The sequence below is a fragment of the Cibotium barometz genome, chromosome 30 (genome assembly GCF_041138505.1).
Source record: "Cibotium barometz isolate CiBa-2024 chromosome 30, ASM4113850v1, whole genome shotgun sequence".
NCBI classification, from domain to species: domain Eukaryota; kingdom Viridiplantae; phylum Streptophyta; class Polypodiopsida; order Cyatheales; family Cibotiaceae; genus Cibotium; species Cibotium barometz.
Genome location: NC_141075.1, coordinates 16,125,399 through 16,149,089, shown reverse-complemented (window position 1 = coordinate 16,149,089; position 23,691 = coordinate 16,125,399). Strand labels below are relative to the sequence as shown.

The following is a 23,691-nucleotide window of genomic DNA, read 5'->3' as shown; positions in this document are numbered from 1 at the left end:
ACATGTGCAAAGCTTCAAAGTACCACACATTGAATCAAGCATATATGCAATACTGCAAAGCACCATGCAGATTGAGTTAAGCTCATACACAATGCTTCAAAGCACCTATGTGTAGTGGTAACAGCACTATTCAAATTGAATGTGCAGTGCTTTACATAAGCATACTTCTATGCCTTCAAGAGCAACATAAGCACAAAGGCATGCTGAATTTTCAGGTCTAGAGAAGTATAACTGACTCAAATGCTGAAAATATTCACATAAGAAAAAATCAATACTAAAAAACAAACATTTTTGCATGAGAGCATGTGTAGTAGAGAGAGAGAGGGAGAGAGAGTGCAGAGCGAGAGAGAGTGTGTAGAGGGAGAGTGAGAGAGGGAGAAAGAGTGCAGAGCGAGAGAGAGTGTGTAGAGGGAGAGTGAGAGAGGGAGAAAGAGAGAGAGGGAGGGAGGGCATGGAGAGAGAGAGAGAAAGGGAGAGGACTAGACAGGGGGAGAGAGCATACTGTGGTAATGAGAGAGAGAGAGAGAGAGAGAGAGAGAGAGAGAGAGAGAGGGATAGACAGAGGTCGAGAGAGCATGAGTGTGTGTGTTAGAGGAAGAGAAAGATAGGGAGAGAGATAGTGTAGCGGGAGAATGAGAGAGAGGGGAGAGGGATAAACAGAGGTGGAGAGAGCATGAGTTTGTGTGTTGAAGGAGGAAGAGAACAAGAAGGAGAGAGATAGAGTGTGTAGAGGGAGAACGTGAGAGAGGGGAGAGGGGAGGGAGAACGAGAGAGAGGGGAGAGGGAGGGAGAGGGATAAACAGAGGTGGAGAGAGAATGAATGTGCGTATTGAAGGAGGAAGAGAAAGAGACGGAGAGAGACACAATGTGTAGAGGGTGAACAAGAGAGAGGGGAGAGGGAGGGAGAGAGATAAACAGAGGTGGAGAGAGCATGAGGGTGCATGTTGGAGGAAGAGAAAGAGAGGGAGAGAGATAGAGTGTGTAGAGGGAGAAAGAGAGAGAGGGGAGAGGGAGGGAGAGGGATAAACAGAGGTGGAGAGAGCATGAGGTTGCATGCTGAAGGAGGATGAGAAAGAGGGGGAGAGAGATAGAGCGTGAAGAGGGAGAAAGAGAGAGAGGGAAAGAGGGAGGGAGATAGAGTGTGTAGAGGGAGAGCATGTTGGTTGAAGTGGGTTGGAGGGGGAAAGGGAGCATGGGGGGGAGGGACTAGGCTGGCACTGGGGTAGGGGCTGGGCTAGGGAGGTGGGCTAGGCTTACACAGGAGATTTTCTATAGAGAGAGAGGGAGAGAGAGTGTAGAGGGAGAGTGAGAGGGAGGGCATGGAGAGAGAGAGAGAGAGAGAGAGAGAGAGAGAGGGAGGGAGAGGGCTAGACAAGGGGAAAGAGCATACAATGGCAATGAGAGAGAGAGGGAGAGGGATAGATAAAGGTGGAGAGAGCATGAGGGTGTGTGTTAAAGGAGGAAGAGAAAGAGAGGGAGAGAGGTAGAGTGTGTAGCGAGAGAAGGAGAGAGGGAGGGAGAGGGAGGGAGAGGGATAAATAGAGGTGAAGAGAGCATGAGTGTGCGTGTTTGAAGGAGGAAGAGAAAGAGAGGGAGAGAGATAGTGTGTACAGGGAGAACGAGAGAGAGGGGAGAGGGAGAACGAGAGAGAGAGGGGAGAGGGAGAACGAGAGAGAGAGGGGAGAGGGAGGGGCAAGGATAAACAGAGGTGGAGAGAGCATGAGGGTGTGTGTTGAAGGAGGAAGAGAAAGAGAGGGAGAGAGATAGAGTGTGTAGAGGGAGAACGAGAGACAAGGAGAGGGATAAAAAGAGGTGGAGAGAGCATGAGGTTGTATGTTGAAGGAGGATGAGAAAGAGGGGGGGAGAGATAGAGTGTGTAGAGGGAGAAAGGGGGGGAGGGGTTGGCCTAGGGAGGTGGCCCGGGCTTACACGATAGATTGTGTGTATAGAGAGAGAGGGAGAGAGAGTGCAGAGGGAGAGAGTGTGTAGAGTGAGAGTGAGAGAGGGAGAAGAGAGAGAGAGGGAGGAAGGGCATGGAGAAAGAGAGAGAGAGAGAGAGGCAGAAGGCTAGAAAAGGGGAGAGAGCATACCATGGTAATGAGAGAGAGGGAGAGGGAGAGGGATGGACAGAGATGGAGAGAGCATGAGTGTGTGTTGAAGCAGGAAGAGAAAGAGAGGGAGAGAGATGAGGGAGAGAGATAGAGTGTGTAGCGGGAGAATGAGAGAGAGGGAAGAGGAAGGGAGAGTGATAAACAGAGGTGGAGAGAGCATGAGTGTGTGTGTTAAAGGAGGAAGAGAAAGAAAGGGAGAGAGATGGAGTGTGTAGAGGGAGAATGAGAGAGAGGGGAGCGGGAGGGAGAGAGATAAACAGAGGTGGAGAGAGCATGAGTGTGCGTGTTAAAGGAGGAAGAGAAAGAGAGGGAGAGAGATAGAGTGTGTAGAGGGAGAAAGAGGGAGAGAGGAGAGGGAGGGAAAGGGATAAACAAAGGTGGAGAGAGCATGACGGTGCATGTTGAAGGAGGATGAGAAAGAGGGGGAGAGAGATAGAGTGTGTAGAGGGATAAAGAGAGAGAGGGAAAGAGGGAGGGAGATAGAGTGTGTAGAGGGAGAGCATGTTGGTTAAAGTGGGTTAGAGGGGGAGAGGGAGCATGGGAGGGGGTAGGGGCTGGGCTAGGGAGGTGGGCTGGTTGGGTTGGGCTTACACGGGAGATTGTCTATAGAGAGAGAGAGGGAGAGAGTGCAGAGGGAGTGAGAGTGTGTAGAGGGAGAGTGACACATGGAGAAAGAGAGGGAGGGAGGGAGGGCATGGAGAGAGAGAGGGAGAGGGAGAGGACTAGAGAGGGGGGGAGAGCATACGATGGCAATGAGAGAGAGAGGGAGAGGGATAGACAGAGGTGGAGAGAGCATGAGTATGTGTGTTGAAGGAGGAAGAGAAAGAGAGGGAGAGAGATAGAGTGTGTAGCGAGAGAAGCAGAGAGAGGGGAGAGGGAGAGGGATAAACAGAGGTGGAGAGAGCATGAGTGTGGGTGTTGAAGGAGGAAGAGAAAGAGAGGGAGATAGATAGAGTGTGTAGAGGGAGAACGAGAGAGAGGGGAGAGGGAGGGGCAGGGATAAGCAGAGGTGGAGACAGCATGAGGGTGTGTGTTGAAGGAGGAAGAGAAAGAGAGGGAGAGAGATAGAGTGTGTAGAGGGAGAACAAGAGAGAGGGGAGAGGGAGGGAGAGGGATAAACAGAGGTGGAGAGAGCATGAGGGTGCGTGTAGAGGGAGAACAAGAGAGAGGGGAGAGGGAGGGAGAGGGATAAACAGAGGTGGAGAGAGCATGAGGGTGCGTGTTGAAGAAGGATGAGAAAGAGGGGGGGAGAGATAGAGTGTGTAGAGGGAGAAAGAGAGAGAGGGAAAGAGGGATGGAGATAGAGTGTGTAGAGGGAGAGCATGTTGCTTGAAGTGGGTTGGAGGGGGAGAGGGAGCATGGGGGGGGGGAGGGGGAGGGAGGGAGGGGGAGGGAGGGAGGGGGCTGGGCTAGGCTAGGTGGGCTAGGGAGGTGGGGGGAGAAGATGGGTTGTGCTAGGGAGGTGGGTTGGGCTTACACGAGAGATTGTGTAAAGAGAGAGAGAAAGAGAGGGGTGGGCTAGGCTAGGTGGGCTAGGGAGGTGGGGGGAGAAGGTGGGTTGTGCGAGGTGGGTTGGGCTTACACGAGAGATTGTGTAAAGAGAGAGGGAAAGAGAGTTCATAGGGAGAGAGTGTGTAGAGGGAGAGTGAGAGAGGGAGAAAGAGAGAGAGGGAGGGAGGGCATGGAGAGAGAGAGAGAGAGAGAGAGAGAGAGAAAGAGGGATAGACAGCGGGGGAGAGCATACGGTGGCAATGAGAGAGAGAGGGAGAGGGATAGAAAGAGATGGAGAGAGCATGAGTGTGTGTGCTGAAGGAGGAGGAGAAAGAGAGGGGGAGAGATAGAGTGTATAGCGGGAGAATGAGAGAGAGGGGAGAGGGATAAACATAGGTGGAGAGAGCATGAGTGTGCGTGTTGAAGGAGAAAGAGAACGAGAGGGAGAGAGACAGAGATAGAGTGTGTTGAGGGAGAACGAGATAGAGGGGAGAGGGATAAACAAAGGTGGAGAGAGAATGAGTGTGTGTATTGAAGGAGGTAGAGAAAGAGAGGGAGAGAGATAGTGTGTAGAGGGAGAACAAGAGAGAGGGGAGAGGGAGGGAGAGGGATAAACAGAGGTGGAGAGATCATGAGTGTGCGTGTTGAAGGAGGAAGAGAGATAGTGCGTGTTGATAGAGAACAAGAGAGGGATAAACAGAGGTGGTGAGAGCATGAGGGTGCGTGTTGAAGGAGGAAGAGAAAGAAAGGGAGAGAGATAGAGTTTGTAGAGGGAGAACGAGAGAGAGGGGAGAGGGAGGGAGAGGGATAAACAAAGGTGGAGAGAGCATGAGGGTGCATGTTGAAAGAGGATGAGAAAGAGGGGGAGCGAGATAGAGTGTGTAGAGGGAGAAAGAGAGAGAGGAAAAGAGGGAGGGAGATAGAGTGTGTAGAGGGAGAGTATGTTGGTTGAAGTGGGTTGGAGGGGGAGAGGGAGCATGGGGGGAGGGGGGAGGGGGGAAGGGGGAGGGGTTGGGCTAGGCTAGGTAGGTGGGGGGAAGGGGCTGGGGGAGGAGGGGATAAGAAAGAGAAGACATGGATAGAGAGAGAGAGTGGTTGTCAAAAAAGCCGCTCCGAAACCCGCTTTGTGCCCATCCCCCCTTGTCCTGACAGAAAGAATCACTCGCTAATTCCAGTTGCATTGGTTTACACTATTTCTTTTCAATTTACCAACTTATACAAAAATCTTAGCAAAATGAAATAATTAGAGCTACCTAAATCAACCAAAAGATAAGGGGGAGTCTAAATCACTGAGAATTGCTGGTTCTGATCCTGTACTCAAGTGTGGCATGGATTCTTAATTTCTCTTTTTTCTTTTGGTTAGCCTACTACCGAAATTGGAAGGAGCTTTGATTGAGCTGGAATTGGCCTCCTCTAATATCCCCAATTTTGAGGTGGAGATCCTTATTATTCTTGGTTGAAATCATAGATCTATGGAAATGAGATCTTGAAGCAAAGGGATTTTGATATATGACATCAACTAGTGCATTTGGACAATCATTTCATTAAATGTCATGGTTGTTAGCATCTAAAGCACTTACACTCTTTTTGAGCTGAAATTGGGAGTCTATCGGCATTTGTAGTCTTGCTTGGCTTCAATATCCTGACCCCTATTTCTCTTTGACTTGGGCATACAAAAATTTGAAGGAGCCCTCTTCGTGGTGGCGGGAGGGGGAAAAAAGGGCTTGTGCTGGGCCCTCTCGTTTTGGGAAAGGCTTGCGCAAAATCTTCGGCCATCCAGACTACTTCAGCTATAGTTGAGGGCTTGACATTTTTCACTAATCTGTCCAAAGGAGGTTCCAGTCTTCTTACAAACCGATGGAGGAGGTTCTCATTATCCATGATTGGAGTGTAGGCTCATGTAAGACTCGTGATATGACTCAATTGGTTTACCAACCTAGAAGAGCTCTAAGAATTGATTCATTTGTCTTCTTAAAACCCAAGGGGATAAAATCTCTAATTAAGGTAATTCTGCATGTCCTCCCATCTTTGCTAGTTCTAATTAAGATTCAAGATAATTTCTTCAATTGCTTTAGGCCACATCGATAATTTTTAATCTGACAAAAGCCATCTTACTCCTATCATTATACTATGTAATATTAAAGTACTCGTCCATAGAGTCTACCCAGTTTATTAACACTACCTCTCCAAGATTATTGCCTTTATCTTTGAAGGGTCTTGGTTAAGATCTATGGAGCGCTTCTTTTACGTGGAGCAAAGAACTCTATAGGCTCTACGATAAGGTCCATAAAGTCTAATCTCCAAGAATACACCAATGTGAATCAAAATCATTGCAAAGTGAGACGTTCTCTGACCACATCTCACTGCTAGCCATGGCATTGATCCTGTGTGACCATAGTACCATCATTGTCTCCAAAGAATATGAGTAGGGATGTAGAGCCCCTTGTAATGTCGGAGCAAGAGCAGCTCTCTCCTCTAATCTCATAGGAGAACAAGAGATGTTGAAAGGCGAATGCAATCATGTCATGTTCAAGAGCAGCTCTCTCCTCTAATCTCATAGGAGAACAAGAGATGTTGAAAAGCGAATGCAATCATGTCATGTTCAAGAGAACCAAGGGATCCCAAAAGGGCAAGGTCAAATCATATGCTAGGCCATTTGAAAGGAAACCTAATAAAAATTACTTAAGTTTCATTTCTAAAATGGCAAACCACTTTCTGATACCAAATGTGAGACCCTTACCCTTCAATAACTCTAAGCATCTACATCTATAGAGCATCCCACTCGGGGCCTCGACGTATATCAATATCCTAACGTTCGCCTATCCAACAACTTTTTACATAACTGATCTGGGATAGGCCTTATGCTCAAAAATGAACATGATCCTAACAAGTGTGTGTCTCCTTCACAATTCTACAAGTAGGACCTCTCCGAGGAGAGGCTCAACAAGATCCACGATTATGAAGGTGACCAATTCCACCAAAATTCACTAATTCCTTAATTCTAATTCCCATTTTTTTCAAGTGTCTTAATTTTTCAAACAATTTCGGTCCCATATTTGGAAAGCATCTGTAATCTCAAGCCCACCTAGCCTCCTACTTTCCAATTTTGAACCATTATGACTTAAACTAGATCCATAGACTAAATCTAAATCTAGTACCCGTTTTTCCCAATTGTCTTAATTTTTCAAATAGATTGGATCTCGTGTATGGAAAGCACCCGTAATCTCAAGTCCAAAAGGCCTCCTGTTTTCTAGTTATGATCCATTATAACTTTGACTAGATCCATAGACTTAGCCTAGCCCCGTCCATAATCCCATGGGTCTAGCCTTATGTTCTCCATTGGGCCTAGAGATCCAATGTGAACTCACACACTCATAATCCAAAATTCTCTTTTCATTATACACACAAAACTAAGTCCGGAGTTCGACACACACCCCAATAATAAACATTTCTTTTCAATAGTAATAGAAGAAATACTCTTAGCTGTTCAATATTAAGAATCCAAATAAATATTAAGAATATGAGAATCATCACAAAATGCCATGGATCACTAGCCTGCCAAAGAGGCGATTGTTGATACTTCTATACAGAGAGCAGAGCCCTTCTGGGCAAGCTAATCATCAGAGGACTCCTCCCAGGTGGTGAGCCCTGGAAGGAATTTCTTATGCCTCCCATCTCTGCCAGCACTCCTGGCGGTCCCTCATCCCTGAGCCCAAGATGGATCTTCAGAGAGATGAGGACCCACAACCTAAGCCCAGCATTCGAGGACCGATTCAGCTAACCTTCTTCTAAGCACATTCTTTCTGCTCTCCCCCCATCCTAGACGAGGAGAGACCTTGACAAACACAGATTTGGAACCCCTTGATTACCTTTCCTAATGGCCACATTCTAGGCTCCCCGTCCTCACGTCTCATAAGGTGCATTCAACGAAGGATCGGCCTAGTCTCTTCAAGAGTAGCTGAAGAGCGGATTCGAGGCAGAGATGGGCTCACTCCTCGCATACGTCAACTCCTCCAGCCCTCCTCGATGGCTCGCACCGGGGTCCAGGACCCGCCTCCCCTTAAATAGGTAGGGTTTTTTACCAACATGATATCCGAATGGTTGCAAATGCACCCTAATGACTATTTCTATAGGGGGCACTTGGTAGATTGAGTTGATCCCCCTACTTAATAGACTACTCGACAAAGAACCTCCGCAATTGCACTTAATAGAGGATGAGGGTGATGATCAGGTTTCATGACCATAGATGTCACTTCGATCCACCCTCGACCAAAGTAGTCAAAGATATATTTTGGAGAGTGTGGTTATGGGAGGGCTAGATCCTGTGGTGAGTGGCAATGGCACGATCCCTTTGCCCTAAAGGATGCTCCCGACACCCCCTTCTTTGAGTAAATAGTCCGTATGGGCGGCAGGATTCAAATGTCAAAGGTTGATGGTACGCCAATAGGCCAGCAGTACACTAGTAGACTCAAGGTATCCCCACGTGTTTCCTTCATGATTTTTGGAGGCAGCTATGGGATAGCTTCTAGCCATGGAAGATTACTCTTTTTCTTTGGTAGATAGCTCACAAAAGCTTGGTAGTGGGCACCTGGCTGGGAGTTGGAGGTCGGGCAACTCTCTGTTCTAGATGTGGACATCCCCTGGAGTTACAACGGCATTGCCTTTGGGATTGTCCCAAGCCACAAATAGGTTTGGTTGCGAATCCTCCACATATTCACCATGGACCAAGCACCAAATCGCACCATCACCTGGGGGGTGGTAGCCTGGGCTTCCGAGACAGCACCAACCCTTCTCCTCTGTCACCACAATGTCACCACGACAACCACAGTAGGGAGGAGGCCCATATGCCCCTCTTAAAGGTGGGAGATCATCATCAGTATAGTAGCATGGCACATTTGGGGAGCTCGCCCACAGTAGGTGAGGCCATAGAGGGCACTACCACATCACCGCTCATTGAGTCCACCTAGAGCATATGGACATACATCATCATACACAGCCTCTGTGGCCATTAGGAGAAGCTTCAAGGTGGCTTTGAGAGTATGCAGAGGCTTTTCAACGGATTTGGAGTAGCGATCCTTTCGTTAGGGTCAAAGACAACGAGGTTACTTGGCTTTATAGGCCACCTGTTTGGTTGTTCCCATTCCCCGCATTGTATGAGGTAGCCTTCCTCCAAGAGCGGAGCCAATCGACTACGAGGAAGAGCCCCTCTTTGTCCCCTATTTTTTTTACTTGCCTCCCTTCATTGAGACTAGGTCATGTATTAGCTATTTCTGTTGTATTTTTGGTAACTAAATGGAAAGATCTTTTGTTGGGAAACGGACTTGGATCTTTGTTATTAACATGAGTTATTAAACTCATGTTAGTAACTAAATGGAAAGATCTTTTGTTGGGAAACGGACTTGGATCTTTGTTATTAACATGAGTTATTAAACTCATTGCATTGCAAGTGTGCACACACAATCTTGATCATGCAAGAAAGAGTGTTATTCTTCACAACATTACCAATTGGCATTTCATTTTCCTGCATGTTCAAGCTCAATAAATCTGAGTGACCATAATAACTACATGGTATTTCTGCTCCACTAGTGTTGCATAACCTAAAAGCTATTGTTTTGTGCACTACCATTGCTGACAAGTTTGACAAAGGAAGCATCTTGAATTTATGGTGTGTGCATACATTACTACATTCATTGTTTTCCTTCGTTTTCATCCACTAGGCATCCAATATGGCAAGTATTGAGGGTGATGGCTGTGGAGAAGCTCCTTGCCAAATTTACCCAACATAGTAAAGAAAAAAAACTTTGGGAGAAACAGGGAGTGTCCTTCAATAACATGTCACCCTTGGGAGGCCTCATTAATGGCTTGATGGCACATAGGTTTTGTTCCTTGTGTCAATGATAAAGCAAAAAAGTTTCATGACATGTTTCATTGAATACAATCATAAGTTCTATTGTGAAAACAATGATAAAAGGGTGCCTAAACTGGCCGAACTGCAATGTTACCTTTCGAAGACCCATTGCAATAAGGTAGCTTCACAAAAATAAATTACGTTTTTAGAATATACAAGCTAGCTGAAAAGCCAAGTGTACAAAATTGAACCATTTTTAAGGAGTTGAAAATGTAAACGGGGGTATTGCTCATGCAATAAAACTAGAGCTTTGGGTACCTGAATCATGCAATGCATTTAAAAGAGCTGAAATTGTATCCAGAGAGAATACCTTCATGAAATAAAACTTTTAGAGTACATATGATACATTCTTTTTCTTGTGATCCTACAACTATTGTCATGAATTTGAATGTCATAGTTTTTGTCAGTTTTCATAGTCACTCATCTTGTCAACTCTCATTGAATCTTTGATTTTGTGAGCTTCTGATCAGTTCTCAGTTCTTTAATTTGCACCAAAAAGTAACACATGGTTCTTTTTTGGGTACCTTTTCTAATGCAGTTTTAAGGGAGCCCATATTATTTTTAGAATTGCTGCGGGGGCGTAACCTTGGTGCTTCCCCATCTCATTGTGGACCCCAAAACGAAGTTGCTCCTTTTGAAGGCATGCCCTTGATTGAGCACATTTGAGATTGTCTATTTGAACATAAATGACATCCCTTCTCCTGTGTGTTTTTTGTAATGGATCACAGTACATGCTCTACCACATTATAATTTATATTTTGAAACAAAAAAGCAAGGTGATTCTGCAGGGAAAATGCCATCTATTACCTTTAATTTATATAAGAGAATAGGAAGCAACACCAAAAATATGTTCATGCAAATATGCATGTGAACTTTCAACACATGAAGATTGTACAACTCTGCTCTGAACGAGCATTGCAAACACATGTAGTGCCCAGCTATGTGATCTCCATGCCTCCTAAGAAAGGGGGGGGGGGGGGGGGGGATGTCGGGGTTCCAGAGAGACACCTTCTAGACGGTTCTCAACCTGAGGAGAGGTATTGGCCCTTCTATAAGAGGCTTTGGTATGGTACTTACATCACTGTGCCTAGTGACTACTTCAAAGCCATTGCTAAGGCGCCTGGCCCACCCGTTTTCTATCTCTGCATGAGCAAGTGCCTCCAAATCAACCTCTGAAAGGACCTCTCGCCACGTCATCCGTCTCCGGGCAGGTAGTTCTTCACTGTCTAAATGAGAGGGATGCACTTTCTTTGTCGGGAATTGTACCAAGTCCAACATGGAGTTGTCTTGCATCTCTCTCTCTTGAGGTTTTTGTGATGCTCTCTTTGTTAGTGGTCCAACATAGCCAGGGCTCTCTGAATAGACCCCATTTCTCCACCCATGCTCAATTTCCTGAAATATTTGAAAATCCTCCGGGGTGCGCTGCTTGTGGAGCTTAGATAACGTCCAGTCCGGCAAGAAGGCGCTGACAACACCTAGGAAAAGTACCAGCCAAAAACTTGTACAAGAGTACATCTTGAACCCAACATCGCTTAGATCGTTGAAGGAACTAATCGTCTGTCCCATATAAGAAATCACTAGTAGAAAAATAAAGTAAGAAAGTATGGATATAACCCAAATAAAGACAATGGACAAGATTGTGAAACTGTTTGTGCAAGTCACGATCTTGATGTTGACAATAACAATGGCAAGTGTATAAGCGGCCACACCCAGATTGAAGATTCCATTAACTGTCCCGTTTTCTCTGTATTTTAAAAAAAAACAACCAAGGTCAGATACTTATGGCATGGCATCATTCACTCTCCTTACTAAGGGAAATTAGTTATCTAAAAGTATGCATTGGCATTTTCCTCGGTTTTCAAATTTATAGTTATTAGATTCAAATGCTAGTGTATCACACCACCCCTTGCACAAGGTCACTCTAGGGTTTGGCAAAGCTGGAGTCTCATATTATGAGAGGCACTACGTGTCATCAGTTGGGCACAGCTTATGAAATCGGGGCCAGGTGTCCTACAAAGGTACCAATTTCCAAATTTCCAAATCTGGGCATGCCATTCAGGCCTTCCGAGAGGGGACAGTGCAGGAAAAACCCCTTGGATTTGGTACATACATATCCCTTTTGGTTTCACAACACCCCTCTAGATAATGTATTAGAGATTACTGGCAGCCTATCTTCAAGGCAAATTTGGAGAGGAAGATGTACTGAGGCAATTGAGAGCTCCCTCACTATTTTCTGCTCAGATATTATTCGCAGTCTTGCATTTGGAAAAGATTACAAAGATATTCAAGATCTGTGGATAAGCTAGCCCAATATAATAAGGTTCTTTGCAAGGATAGCGGTGAGAATTTGGAGTTGAACCTCTTGAGATTATTGGAATTGTGGGTATGCATTGCGGAGTGGCAAGGAATTAAATATATTTTTATGCTTGACATTCGTATTTCGAGGGCAGGCATAGGACTAAAATTTTATATTGAAGACTTGTCCAAGGCTATTAGTGAGAACTAATATCAAAAGCTGAAAAGGTAGGGGTATTCACTCTCATTTGGAGGTGGAGAAAATCAAGGGGAGGTGAAGAAATTATAGGGAGTGAATTATGGAGCTAATCAAAGAGGAATTCATGTGATCTTGCCCATTTAATGGCCCCTTGTCTGATGGAAAAATAGTGGGTTTTGAGCTTCTCCATCATCTCTTTGTGTTGCTTCAATTCTTCAGGCTTAAAATGAATTTTGAAGACTCCTACACTGTGCACATACGGAACTTAAGGAGCATCATACAACTACTTGAAAGAATTGGGGCACCTGTAGATGATGATGATGGCGCCTCCTGCAGTCCTATTTGCCTGCAGCCCAAACTTGGTAAGCACCTGCGCAGAAGGTGTGTGTCTGTGTTGTTGGTGTTTGAGTGAGCGCTATCGCCACCACTGTGCGTCACCGCGTCTGCTGACTGTGCAGCGCCGTGTCTGCTTCTGTGCGCTTGCTTCTTGCGCCTTCGCTCACGTCTACAAGAATATCCACCAGCCTGGACCGCACATATGGCGAACGGCAGCGAGGTAGAGGGCGAACACCTAGCACTTGTTGCCCATCGCTGAGCACGCCCCTTGCTGCCACTTGTGCCTGCCCATTGCGCTGCTGTTGGTGTCGCACGTACCCAGCTACGCTACGCCAGCAGCGCGAAGAGCGAGCAGGGCAAGGTGCACAGGTTCACGCCAGGTTCACGCCAGAGAGACGCACAGGTTCACTCGAGAGAGAGAGACACCAGGTTCACGCCAGGTTCACGCCAGAGAGAGAGACACCAGGTTCACGCCAGAGAGAGAGAGAGAGAGAGTATCAATGTCTTGCAACTACAAGGGAGGGCACCCCTCCATTGCAATAGACAATACTAAAGAGAAGAGTGCTATAATCAAATGTCAAAAGGCCAGCAAGATCCTTTCAAAAAACTTTGCAGTTTACCGCAACCACATGTTGTTCGTGAGACTTAGTTGTTTCCACTAAGAGAGAGAGAGAGAGAGAGAGAGAGAGAGAGAGAGAGAGTGACACTCACCCTGCAGTTACTGTGGATGCCAATGGAAAGAAAAATACTACAATGGAATGCCAAAAACCTGACAAAAACCAACAGCTTGCCTCTTTAAAAAAGCTTTGTATTTTTTCTCCTTGTGTTTCCTTGTACAACTGAGGATTGCTTTGAGCAGTAAGTTGATGTACATCCTGATCAAGAGTGGAGAGCACCACAGTGGGTAGGGATGTCCAGAAAAGATTGTACGTTGATATAAGTGCTGTTGGATAGAGAGATTGGGCAGAAAGGCCAGAGAAAAAGGCCAAGTAGCAATGCCCCATCACGCATACGATGTTTTTGTAGAAGGCATACATCACCAGCACCTTATTTCTTTTGTATGACCTGAATAACACAACAAAAAGGTACATAATAATTATCTGGATTATCCAATCCATTATCCTGCTTCATGGTAATTAAGAGAGTTTATTTGTAGCAAGGGTTTCTTTCTGTAACAAGCATGATATTCCTATGAGCACCATGAAAAGTGAATTCAGATAAGAAAATTATACCACAAAAATTTATTTCTTCCCACAATTACAGCTAATATAGCCAAAATCATCCTCAGAAAATAGCTATTTTATTTATTTTTTAAATCCTAGTTACTTGTAACTGGAAGCACGAAACTTGGAACCACTTAACTATTAGCTCGTAAGTTACGGAATATACCATCTTCCATGAATTAGGAGCAGCCTTGCCAAGAAACGAAACTGCCCAATCGCATAGTCACTAGCAAGAACAGCTGCCATACCCTCGCGCCCACTAATACCAACTCCAATATGTGCCGCTTTAATCATTGCAACATCATTTGCACCATCCCCAATTGCCAGAGTTACTGCAAAATTGTTTTCTTTAACCAACTGTGTAACCTGCAGAAGTAACTACTGGCCTTTAAAAGACAGATTGAAAAAATAACTTTAACTACAGCTCTGATTTGAACACGAAGCTTACTAGTATATGATAAAGCCATGTCAAAACCTTTATTTATGCAATGTATGTGCTTTTTAGAGTGAATCATCTTTTCTTACTGAACAGGGTAAATACCAATGCTTTCTGAAGCGGTGATACACGGCAGCATACGACAGTTCGGCATTCTTGACACAGTTCCAAAAAATTAGTTCTATTGTTTTCTTCTAGAGCAACAGATAATGAGTCACCCTCAATAATGACTGCCATATCTGAGGCTTCCACACCTGGACAGTAGACAAGCAGGTTGTATCACAAGTTTTTAAATTTTGTGAGTGGGTATTCTCTGTTTACAGGCTATCTGTGGCACAGACTGACAATTTTTTATTCGCAAAATTAGTCATTTAACCTAAGCGTTAAAACGGACATACATCATCTTGGATTCTTCAAGAATTGGCATTAAAGCTCCTTTTACACCTTACAATCAGAACTGCCAATTGAACATCGGCAAGAAGAAAGCTGCTACTCAAGTAAAACATCCACTCTGACACAGTACACAAGGTAGCTTACATGAAATTTACTACAGGCATAAAACATGTCAACCCTTGCACAGTCCACAGCTTGGTGGTGCTAGGGCTGTGACAATCAGAGTAAACCATAAGAAAGTTGGCAAAAGCCTTCCAGAGGTCATGAATCATGTCCCTGCAACAAAAAGACACGTCTCCCAAGCGCTGCTGTTGCTGCCAACCAATAGAGAGACCTCTGCACATGCAATGCTATGCCTTGATCACCAAGAATCTATATAGGAACTTGGAAGCCTTGTCTTACATAAGTGGTCCAACTCTGAATGTGTTGGGATCAAAAGATTGAGAAAGCCAATATGCTTCTCAACACCTACCTAAAATCAGCACCTTTGAATCCACGAGCTTGTGAAACATAAACTCCACCCTCATTCCCATCATGGCCTAACAGAAGCTGTAGGTCCTCACGTCGAACCTTTCTGTATCTAGCAATACAGCGGGCAGGAAGGAGGTGTTCCCAAAGCATCAAGATGCCGACCTTGTCACTCACGGTCTAAGACACAAAGTGAATGTTTTGTAAAATCCATTTCTAATGTTATCCTTAGCTCATAAGACCTCTGCCATTGGTTTTTTTTATTTTCTTTTCTTTTTGGTGGTGGTGGTTTGGTGAGTTTTAACATTTCCTTTTTTTTTCCTTTTTTTTTGGTAGGGGTGCGGGGGGGGGTTGGGTTTTTTTTTGGGGATGGGGAGTGTGCAGGGGCAGGGGCATAGTGAGACTCCACTAAACATGAACACTCCAGTGACCTGAAACCGGGCCATGAGGTATGCCTCTGTCACCATTTGGCCACCCGAATGGTTCACTCTTGCTTTCACACTATGTCTATATTGGATTGGTGTCCATGGCTTATGGAATGTGCCTATGCATGTGATTGACACGTGTCATGCTGTATAGTTGGATATGATATTCCGCTAGGACTTGATGTTATCATGCCCGGAATATCCGGAGGACTAGGCTTTCTGCTGGGACTTGTGCCTTTGTGTACATGCCCGGAAACGCCTGGAGGATTGGCTTTCCACTGGGTCTGGTATCGCATATACTTGCGTCTGGTATCGCATATACTTGCCTGGAAACGCCTGGTCTTATATGGTTTCATGAACGGAAATTGCTCATGCCAATGCTGCATTGCGTAGCATCTTTATGTGCTTGCCTGCAAATGAAATTGCATGCTGTTTTCATGCCTGCATGACCTATGTGTAGTTCCGGGCTAGGGGACGCCCGCCCGTGCACCGTGCGTGTGAAACTGTCTGCTGACATGGTTGTGTGGCATGTGAACGGGTGGTAAGTATTACCCAATCTAGGCTCAAATAGCCCTTAGGACTTAGCCAATATTTATAAGTGAGTGCGTTCCCACTTCATTAGCGTTTGGGCGCCCAAAAGTCACTTATAAATTATGACCGCTTCCAAGTTCACACTCAATGAAGTCCCGAGGGAGACAAGACTCAATGTCCAGGACCTGCTGATCTTCCCCTTTTACTCATAAATGGGCATCTCCCCATGTCCCTTCACCTGATTGGACCCCAATTCACTTACTTATTAAGAGAAAATTCGTGTTTTCTCTTCGTGAGGATTTTTGGAGGCTGAAAACTCTGTTTTTCCACCATTTCTCTCCATTTCCAAGCTCTCCATAGCCATACCCAACTTGCTAGGGTGTTTTCCAAGCTTCCAAGAGTGTTTCCAAGTGCTAATCACTCTCCTACTCACTCCCAATGACTGAAATTCAGCAAAACAGCTCTCATTTTTGCTGTAATTTCTGGTCTTTTTACTGAAAACCCTAATTTCAGCCTTCCTTTCTCAAGTTGAACCATAGGGGAAGCTTTCCCACGGTTCCCTTCATCCTCTCGAAGACTTTTGTCGCGAAGGATTGCGGCAAATCAAAGATATTAACACTCCTAAAGCTTCCAACGCGAAGGCTTCCGCTTGCAACAACTTCTATGAAGACTGGTAAGCTAATTGGACAATGTGTTGTCATTACTTATTCAGTAGAAGGGCAGGACTCCTTGTTTAGCCGCCCTGTGTAGTATTTCTCTTGTCCTATGTGCTCTTGAAGATGTTGCTACCTTGCTTGGTAGAACATAGAGCCAATGGTAGAGAATATGGGCACTGAAGTCGGGCCGGGCATCAAGGCAGCTCCTTGGTGATCTACATCGACATACCATTGTTTTCTAAATGCTGAATTTCATATGCATTGGCATGGAGGATTTGGCAATGGATGCCCGTGAAGCTATGTATTGAATTTCTCCAATAGTAATACAATTTACTCAAGGGAGGGGTCGGCCGTTCCGGCTCATTGTGTGTCTACTGTCAATTCAGCAATTTACTTCTTGTATTTGAGCAAGTGTCCTTCAAATCTTAGTGTATTTAAGTGTATTGATTAGCTTTGTGTTCAACCAAGTCACATTGGTATCAGAGCATACGGTTCTCTTTCACTTCTATCATGAGAGACGATCACCGTGAACACTAGCTATCTCTACACTTAGAACATTATGGACAGCCATACACTGAATGTTGGAGATGCTAATACAAGAGGCAGGGACAATGAAATGCATGCCTCCAATGCTTTACAGGATGAGCAAACTCATGTGGTGCACAATAGGGAACATGAATATGTGGGACAGCCGTCCCGTGGCAAAGAGAAGATGCAAGAAGAAGAGTCCATAGTCTTGAGGGCTGAACTTACTCGTATGCAGGCTCTTCTCCATGCACAACAAGAAGAATTGAATCTCTATCACCGCGAGGATCCATTGGTACATGATCATTTGAAGGCCAAGAAAGCTGAATCTTATATGGATCATGCAATGGCAATGATTGCTCAAGAGTTGCACATGCAACCGAGGGATGCAGCACGTGCATACTTGGTTCGTACCGAGGATGCCTATGCAGAAAAGGCAACCATCCCACATGTCTTGGAATCCCCACTGGTGCCCGAACAAGAACTTATATCTAAGAGGATAAATCTCCATGCTATGGGAAAGGAACAATCAGTGACTTCACGCCATGTAGGAATACCTTATGTAGCCCGTGAAGGATACAATGTTTATGGCAGTGGTCAAAATGTATATCAAATGCCATTGCCGGCTGAAAATGTGCATGCACAACACATGCAACATGGGCTGCAATTTTCTGTTGGTGCAGGTATTCCGCGTATCTCTCATGCCACTCATGCCTTCGAGTGTGCTCGTGAGGGAGAAGTTATGGCTGAAAATGTATCAATGCATGTTGAGGGGCCAGCCATGCCTCATGCTTACAGGGCACATGTATCTATGCCTTATGCATCACCTTTTGGTCCAAAAATGATGCCAGTCTCACAGGGGCTGTCCCAATGGACAAACATGGGGGAAAACATGTTGAGATGCACACACATGCATCAAAGTCTCGTGACTTCAAAGCCGGAGACAAATCTGTGAAGTTTGACACATATCATGGGGAATATGATGCATCAAAGGCACTTGCTTTTATTGCCCAGTTTGATATTGCTTTCAGTGATGAGGATTTCACTCAGAAATCCATGATCCGGCATGTAAGCATGTTCATGAAAGGCACTGCTGCCCATTGGTGGCTCACGGAAAAGCTCTCACCGAATCCCGTTAGATCATGGGAAGAGTTCAAGGAGAGGTTCTATGCTCAATTCTTGCCTCCCAATGCATTGAATGAGATAACAATGAAGTTGGATTGGGTAAAGCAAAATGAGGGGGAATCGGTAAATGCACATGTACAAAAGTTTTGGAAAGTGCTCTTGGAGGTGTCTCCATTTATGCATGTCACCGAGGCGGAAAGGAAGAGAAGGTTTCAATCGGGATTGCAACCCGTGTACAAAGCTGGATTACAAATGTATCCTGGTCATACCTTACACCAATTAATCGCAACCGCCACTGCCACCGAGCAATTGGAACTCAAATTGAGTCGATCCAATAAGGCTAAACCCTCATTTGAAGGCAAAGAGAGGGTTGTCCAAAACCTGCAAAATGATGGACAGCCACCTAAAAGGGACCAAAACCAAGCCAAATCAGGTCCAAAAGCTGAAAATAAGTTTGCTAAAAAGCGCCCTTATAAGCTGGCAAACTTTGGTCTTAGTGCTGAGAAGAAGGAGCAATATATGCGTGAAGGCAAATGCTTTACTTGTGGCAGCACTGAGCACATGGCAAGAGCATGCCGAAATAAGAAGAACAAAGCTGAAAATGCTGATGTACCGAAGCCTAATGTGCATATGGTTCCGGATGTGCAGGGCAACACTTCACATGATAGCAAAGATAGGGTTGTATGTAAAGCTTGGGGACAGCTCAAAGATCAGCCCGCTTTGTTCATGTTTGATGATTGTGCATCTGAAAATTTCATATCCACTCAGATGGCAGCTGCTTTGGGTATTGAAATGGAGGACATGGGTCCTCAAATTGAAGCAGGGGTTGCCTTTGTTGGTAGAGAAGTGCAGGTCATGCCTATTTTTGGCAAGTTGCGCATACACATTCAAGGCTATGTGGATCATGAGGATTTTCTTGTGGCGCCTTTGAATGGCTGTGATGTATTGCTTGGAAAGCCTTGGCATACACGTATTGATCCGTGCAAGGCTTACAAGACTAACAAGATCACCTTTACCATCTAGGTATGTGTCTGACCTGTGGTGCCTGCTGCCCCAACCTTGCATCCTGATTCTGTTTCAGCAAGTGCTACAAAGGCCAAAAATGCATCATATACCTGTGATTTCTGTGTCAAAGGATAGACCCAGCATATACGAGAGAAGTCATCAATAAATGTAGCAAAATAGAAGCAACCTCCTAATGACTTCGTCTGCATGGGACCACAAAGATCACTGTGTATAAGCTGCAACTTTGCAGTTGCTCGTAGAGCCTGATCACGTGGGAAGGAAAACCTATGCATTTTTCCCAAAATACATCCTTCACAAATGTGATCTGGAGGCCTTTCCATGAGAGGCAGGTCTGTAAACATGTTATGTCACTGCATAAGCATAAGACTACCAAAATTTACATGCCCCATGCGAGCATGCCATAACTCCGCATCAACCATAGCTGGAGTAAGAGTGAATGCATTATAAGCAGACTGATCCACTGGCTGAAATGCATCCAACTGATAAAGTCCATGACATAATGTACCAGTAAGCATCAAGGTCAAAGCATTAGCTTTGTCTCTGACCATGCATTTATCATCATCAAAGTGGACTTGCATACCACAATGTGCTAAAGAAGAAATGGACAACAAATTCTTCTTTATTCCTGGTACATATAAGGCATCTGTAAGGCGAAGAATAGAGCCATCAATGGCTGTGAGCTGAATCTCCCCAATGCCACGAACTGGATATGAAGCATTGTTGGCACACTGCACAGTTTTGCCAACAGGGGCAGGGTGTACATGACAAAACAAATCCCTGCGAGATGTGATATGCTTTGAAGCACCACTATCAAAATACCAAGTACATGCATGCTATGTCATACTGAGTGCCTGTGAAGACCAAGAGGCATCATAGCTGCATGTATAGAAACAGTAATCCCTGTCCTCAACAAAAGAAGCAGTCTCTGGAGGAGCTTTAGAGGCATCATTTACAGACATCCCAGATTCTTTTGCCTTCTCTTTAGCAATCCTCTTTCTACACTCTGTGATGTAGTGACCTGGCTTCTTACAGTAATGACATTTGCCCTTCTTCTTGGGCTGTCCATCACTTTTCTTGGTATCCTGAGATGAACCACCATCACCTGAATTCTGATTTGAACTCTTTGGCTGAGATTTGCCTTTCCTCTTTTGACCTATAGTAAATGCTTGTTCAGCACTTGTGTTCATATTCATATTCTTCCTCATTTGCTCTTCTTGTGGCAAGAGAGCAACAAGTTCCTGATACTTGAGGGGTTCAACAGCATTCCTCGTGCTGAGGTTCAAAGAGGTATGAAAAGCCAAGTAAGATCTTGGCAAAGAGTGCAAGATGGTGGACACAAGCTGTGTCTCAAGAATAATCTCATCCACATTGATGAGTTGCTCTCTCAAATCCTGCAGCTTGTTTAAGTGGCTAGACATATCATCTCCTTCAAGCATTTTTTGATTTTCCAGCTCTCTTTTCAAAAACGAGATCCGAGCCTCATTACGAGCAGCATACATCTGCTCCAAAGTCACCCATGCATTCTGTGAAGAGCCAGCTAAATGAATATGAGGTATAATAGACCTCTGTACTGACAATGCAATGAGTGACAAGGCTTGTGCATCTCCGGCATCCCATGTCTTTTGAGCATTTGTTCTTTGAACAGGCAATGGCTGACCTGGAGCCTGTACCTGTTGTCCTCGTCCACGAGCACCCCCTTGGGGAGGAGTCTCTGGAGCCAATGGACCTGGACGTGGTTCATCACCACTAACAAAATCCCAAAGACCTTTTGCCACGAGCACATTTTTCAGCATAAAACTCCATAAGGAGTAGTTCGTGCCATCCAATTGTCTTCCTTAGACAAATACGTGAATACATCACTCTACTGTTGATTTGCCATTATGCCAATGCACAATGTTGTACCTGTGTATCAAAAAAACTGAAAGCAACTGTACTCCACTGAATACAGTTAACCCAAATATGCCTGCACTCTCAATCCTCTGAATGTGCAACACAATGCACCACTGACTGAGTAGAGCAGCAAAAATGGCTTACACAGTGCCAAAATGCCCAAAAATTGCCCAAAGTTACTGCACCCAAAACTTTGCAAGAAACCTGTAGAGTTTTCTTTTGCAAGAAAGTCTGCCTGTATCTGCCAGAAGATTTTCACAGAGAAAATAAAAATGCCCAAAATTCAAAATATGTAATGCTTACCACTATTGTACTGAGCAGTTTATGGTATTTGTAATGAACAAGTACAGTCGACTGTATTGTGCAGGTACATAGCAGCTACAGTCGAGGTACTGTACGGAAGCATGTACGGAAGCAGGGCGAGCAGGTACAGTATGGAAGCAGGAGGCGAAACTGCAGTCGACTGTTGACTTCAGATGTGCGTAGCAAGTTCTGGTCAGCTGTACTGTGCAAGTACGTTGACTGTACGGCTGCAGTCGTGGTTTGTACGGAGCAGGGCGACCAGGTACACAGCAGGTACAATAGGGAAACAAGTACTATCAACTAGTACTGTACGGAGCTGGGCGACTGTACCTGCAGCTGACGGGTACAGTACAAAACAAGCGATAACCTGTACCTTTGGTGCAGCTGGTGGCGGGGACCAGTACGGACAGAATACAGAGCAGATACTCGCGCAGGGCAGTCGTACGGAACAGTATAGCAGGCCACGTGGAGCAGTGCGGGCAGGGCAGGTCAACCTGGAAGCTCTGATACCAAATGAAGGCTTTCAGCTATTAGGGTTAGGGTTTGGAGGTACTGCAAACACAAACGTGGGGAAGCAGAGAGAGAACGCGACTCTTGTTGTGTATTCAGTTGAGATTCACTATCATTTTGTTCGGGAGAGACTCCAGGCAGGTGATATCAGTCTGATCTACTGTCCTACAGATCAGAATGTGGCAGACATCTTCACCAAGGCATTACCACGTCCGAAATTCGCAGCATTCCGCACTGCTTTGAATTTGTTTCCTTTTGGTGGATGATGTACAGTGATCACATATCACTCCAGGGAGGTTTGTTGGGTTTTATGCTGTGTATGCACCCAGAGGAGTGCTAGTGATCATCAGTAGATTACTGGGGCACTTTTTACTTCAGTTAGTGGAGGTTTTTTCCCCCAGTTTAGCCTAGTTTCACTTATAAACAGTTTATAAGTGTTTTGGTCCACCCGGCACATTTTATGGCCAGACATGTGAGCACATCTTTTAGGTCACTTTATTATGTGGCTATTGTACTTCATATTATCAACTGAATACACAACAAGAGTCGTGTTCTCTCTCTGCTTCCCCACGTTTGTGTTTGCAGTACCTCCAAACCCTAACCCTAACAGCTGAAAGCCTTCACAAAAGGCATAACAAGATACTCATAAAGCCCAAATGCTGTCCTGAAAGCACTTTTTGTGTACATCGTGAGGCACTACACGCACTTGATGATATCCACTCTTGAGATCAATTCGGCTAAAGCATGCCGATCCATCCAACTTGTCAAGGATGTCGTCTATGCGTGGAATCGGAAACCGATTCTTGATGGTAAGCTTATTCAAAGCTCTATAATCCACACACATACGAAAGGATCCATCCTTCTTTTGAACCAAGAGGACGGGTGAACAATATGGAGAAGAGCTTGGCTGAACCAAACCCTTCTCACAAGAAGCTCATTCACTTGCTTCATGATCCTCTTTTTGGGATGCACTTACACGATAGGCTGGCCTATTAGGTGGTGAGCTACCCGGCACAAGATCAATGCGATGATCTTCCGGTCGTACAGGTGGTAACTCATTTGGTAACTCATCAGCAAAACAATCATTGTGCTCTTGCAAAAATTTCAGCCTATCATTACAAAGAGTGTTTACATGTACATTATTTTCCTCGACAGGATCTCGTACAAAAATCAAGTACGCAAAAATACTCTTTTTCATTACTTTCTTAATTTGTACATGAGATACAACGGGAATGGTATCACCCTCTTCACCAGCATCAATTACATGTTCTCGGTTGAGGACATTACAGGACAGCCATCTAGAGGGTCCTCTTGCTGGTCGTACTCGTAGGGAGACACGGACCAATGAGCATGCACACATCATGGATTTGAATATGGTTATGGCAGCCAGTTTACAGGATGATGATGAGCCTGATTCATTTGTGGATGCACGAGACAATGTGCATTGGAACAAAGCCATGCAGGATGAGCTTGATTCTATTAAAAGGAATCAAACATGGGATTTGGTTGATCTGCCCAAAGGCAAGAAAGCAATTGGTACTAAGTGGGTCTATAAGTTGAAAAGACATGCAGATGGATCCATTGACAAGTACAAAGCCCGTCTAGTTGCAAAGGGCTATGCACAGAAGAAGGGCATTGATTATGAGGAGACATTTGCTCCTACATCCCGTATGTCGACACTTAGGTGTGTCATTGCATTGGCTGCACATCGTGGTTGGGTTGTTCACCAGTTGGACATAAAGACTGCTTTCCTACATGGGGACCTCGAGGAGGAAGTTTATGTATATCAGCCCATAGGTTTTGCAGAACATGGTCATGAAGGGAAAGTATGCAGGCTGAA

General features: G+C 45.0%; 1 protein-coding gene across 11 annotated transcripts in view; it reads right to left on the bottom strand.

The window, feature by feature from the left end:
• Positions 1-10,295: 10,295 nt before the first annotated feature.
• Positions 10,296-23,691, bottom strand: part of LOC147621211 (uncharacterized) — a 50,664-nt gene continuing 37,268 nt past the window's right edge. For 8 of the 11 annotated variants that reach the window (XM_086823919.1, XM_086823920.1, XM_086823921.1 and 5 more), the window contains 4 exons: positions 14,105-14,253; positions 13,730-13,929; positions 13,052-13,405; positions 10,296-11,254 (listed from right to left, as the gene is read on the bottom strand). In XM_086823919.1, the coding sequence (XP_086680045.1) occupies positions 10,522-11,254; positions 13,052-13,405; positions 13,730-13,929; positions 14,105-14,253 (1,436 nt within the window). In that variant the 3' untranslated portion in view covers positions 10,296-10,521. The remainder of the gene's footprint in view (positions 11,255-13,051; positions 13,406-13,729; positions 13,930-14,104; positions 14,254-23,691) is intronic. The other 3 variants (XM_086823927.1, XR_015269777.1, XR_015269776.1) reach the window with 3 other exon arrangements.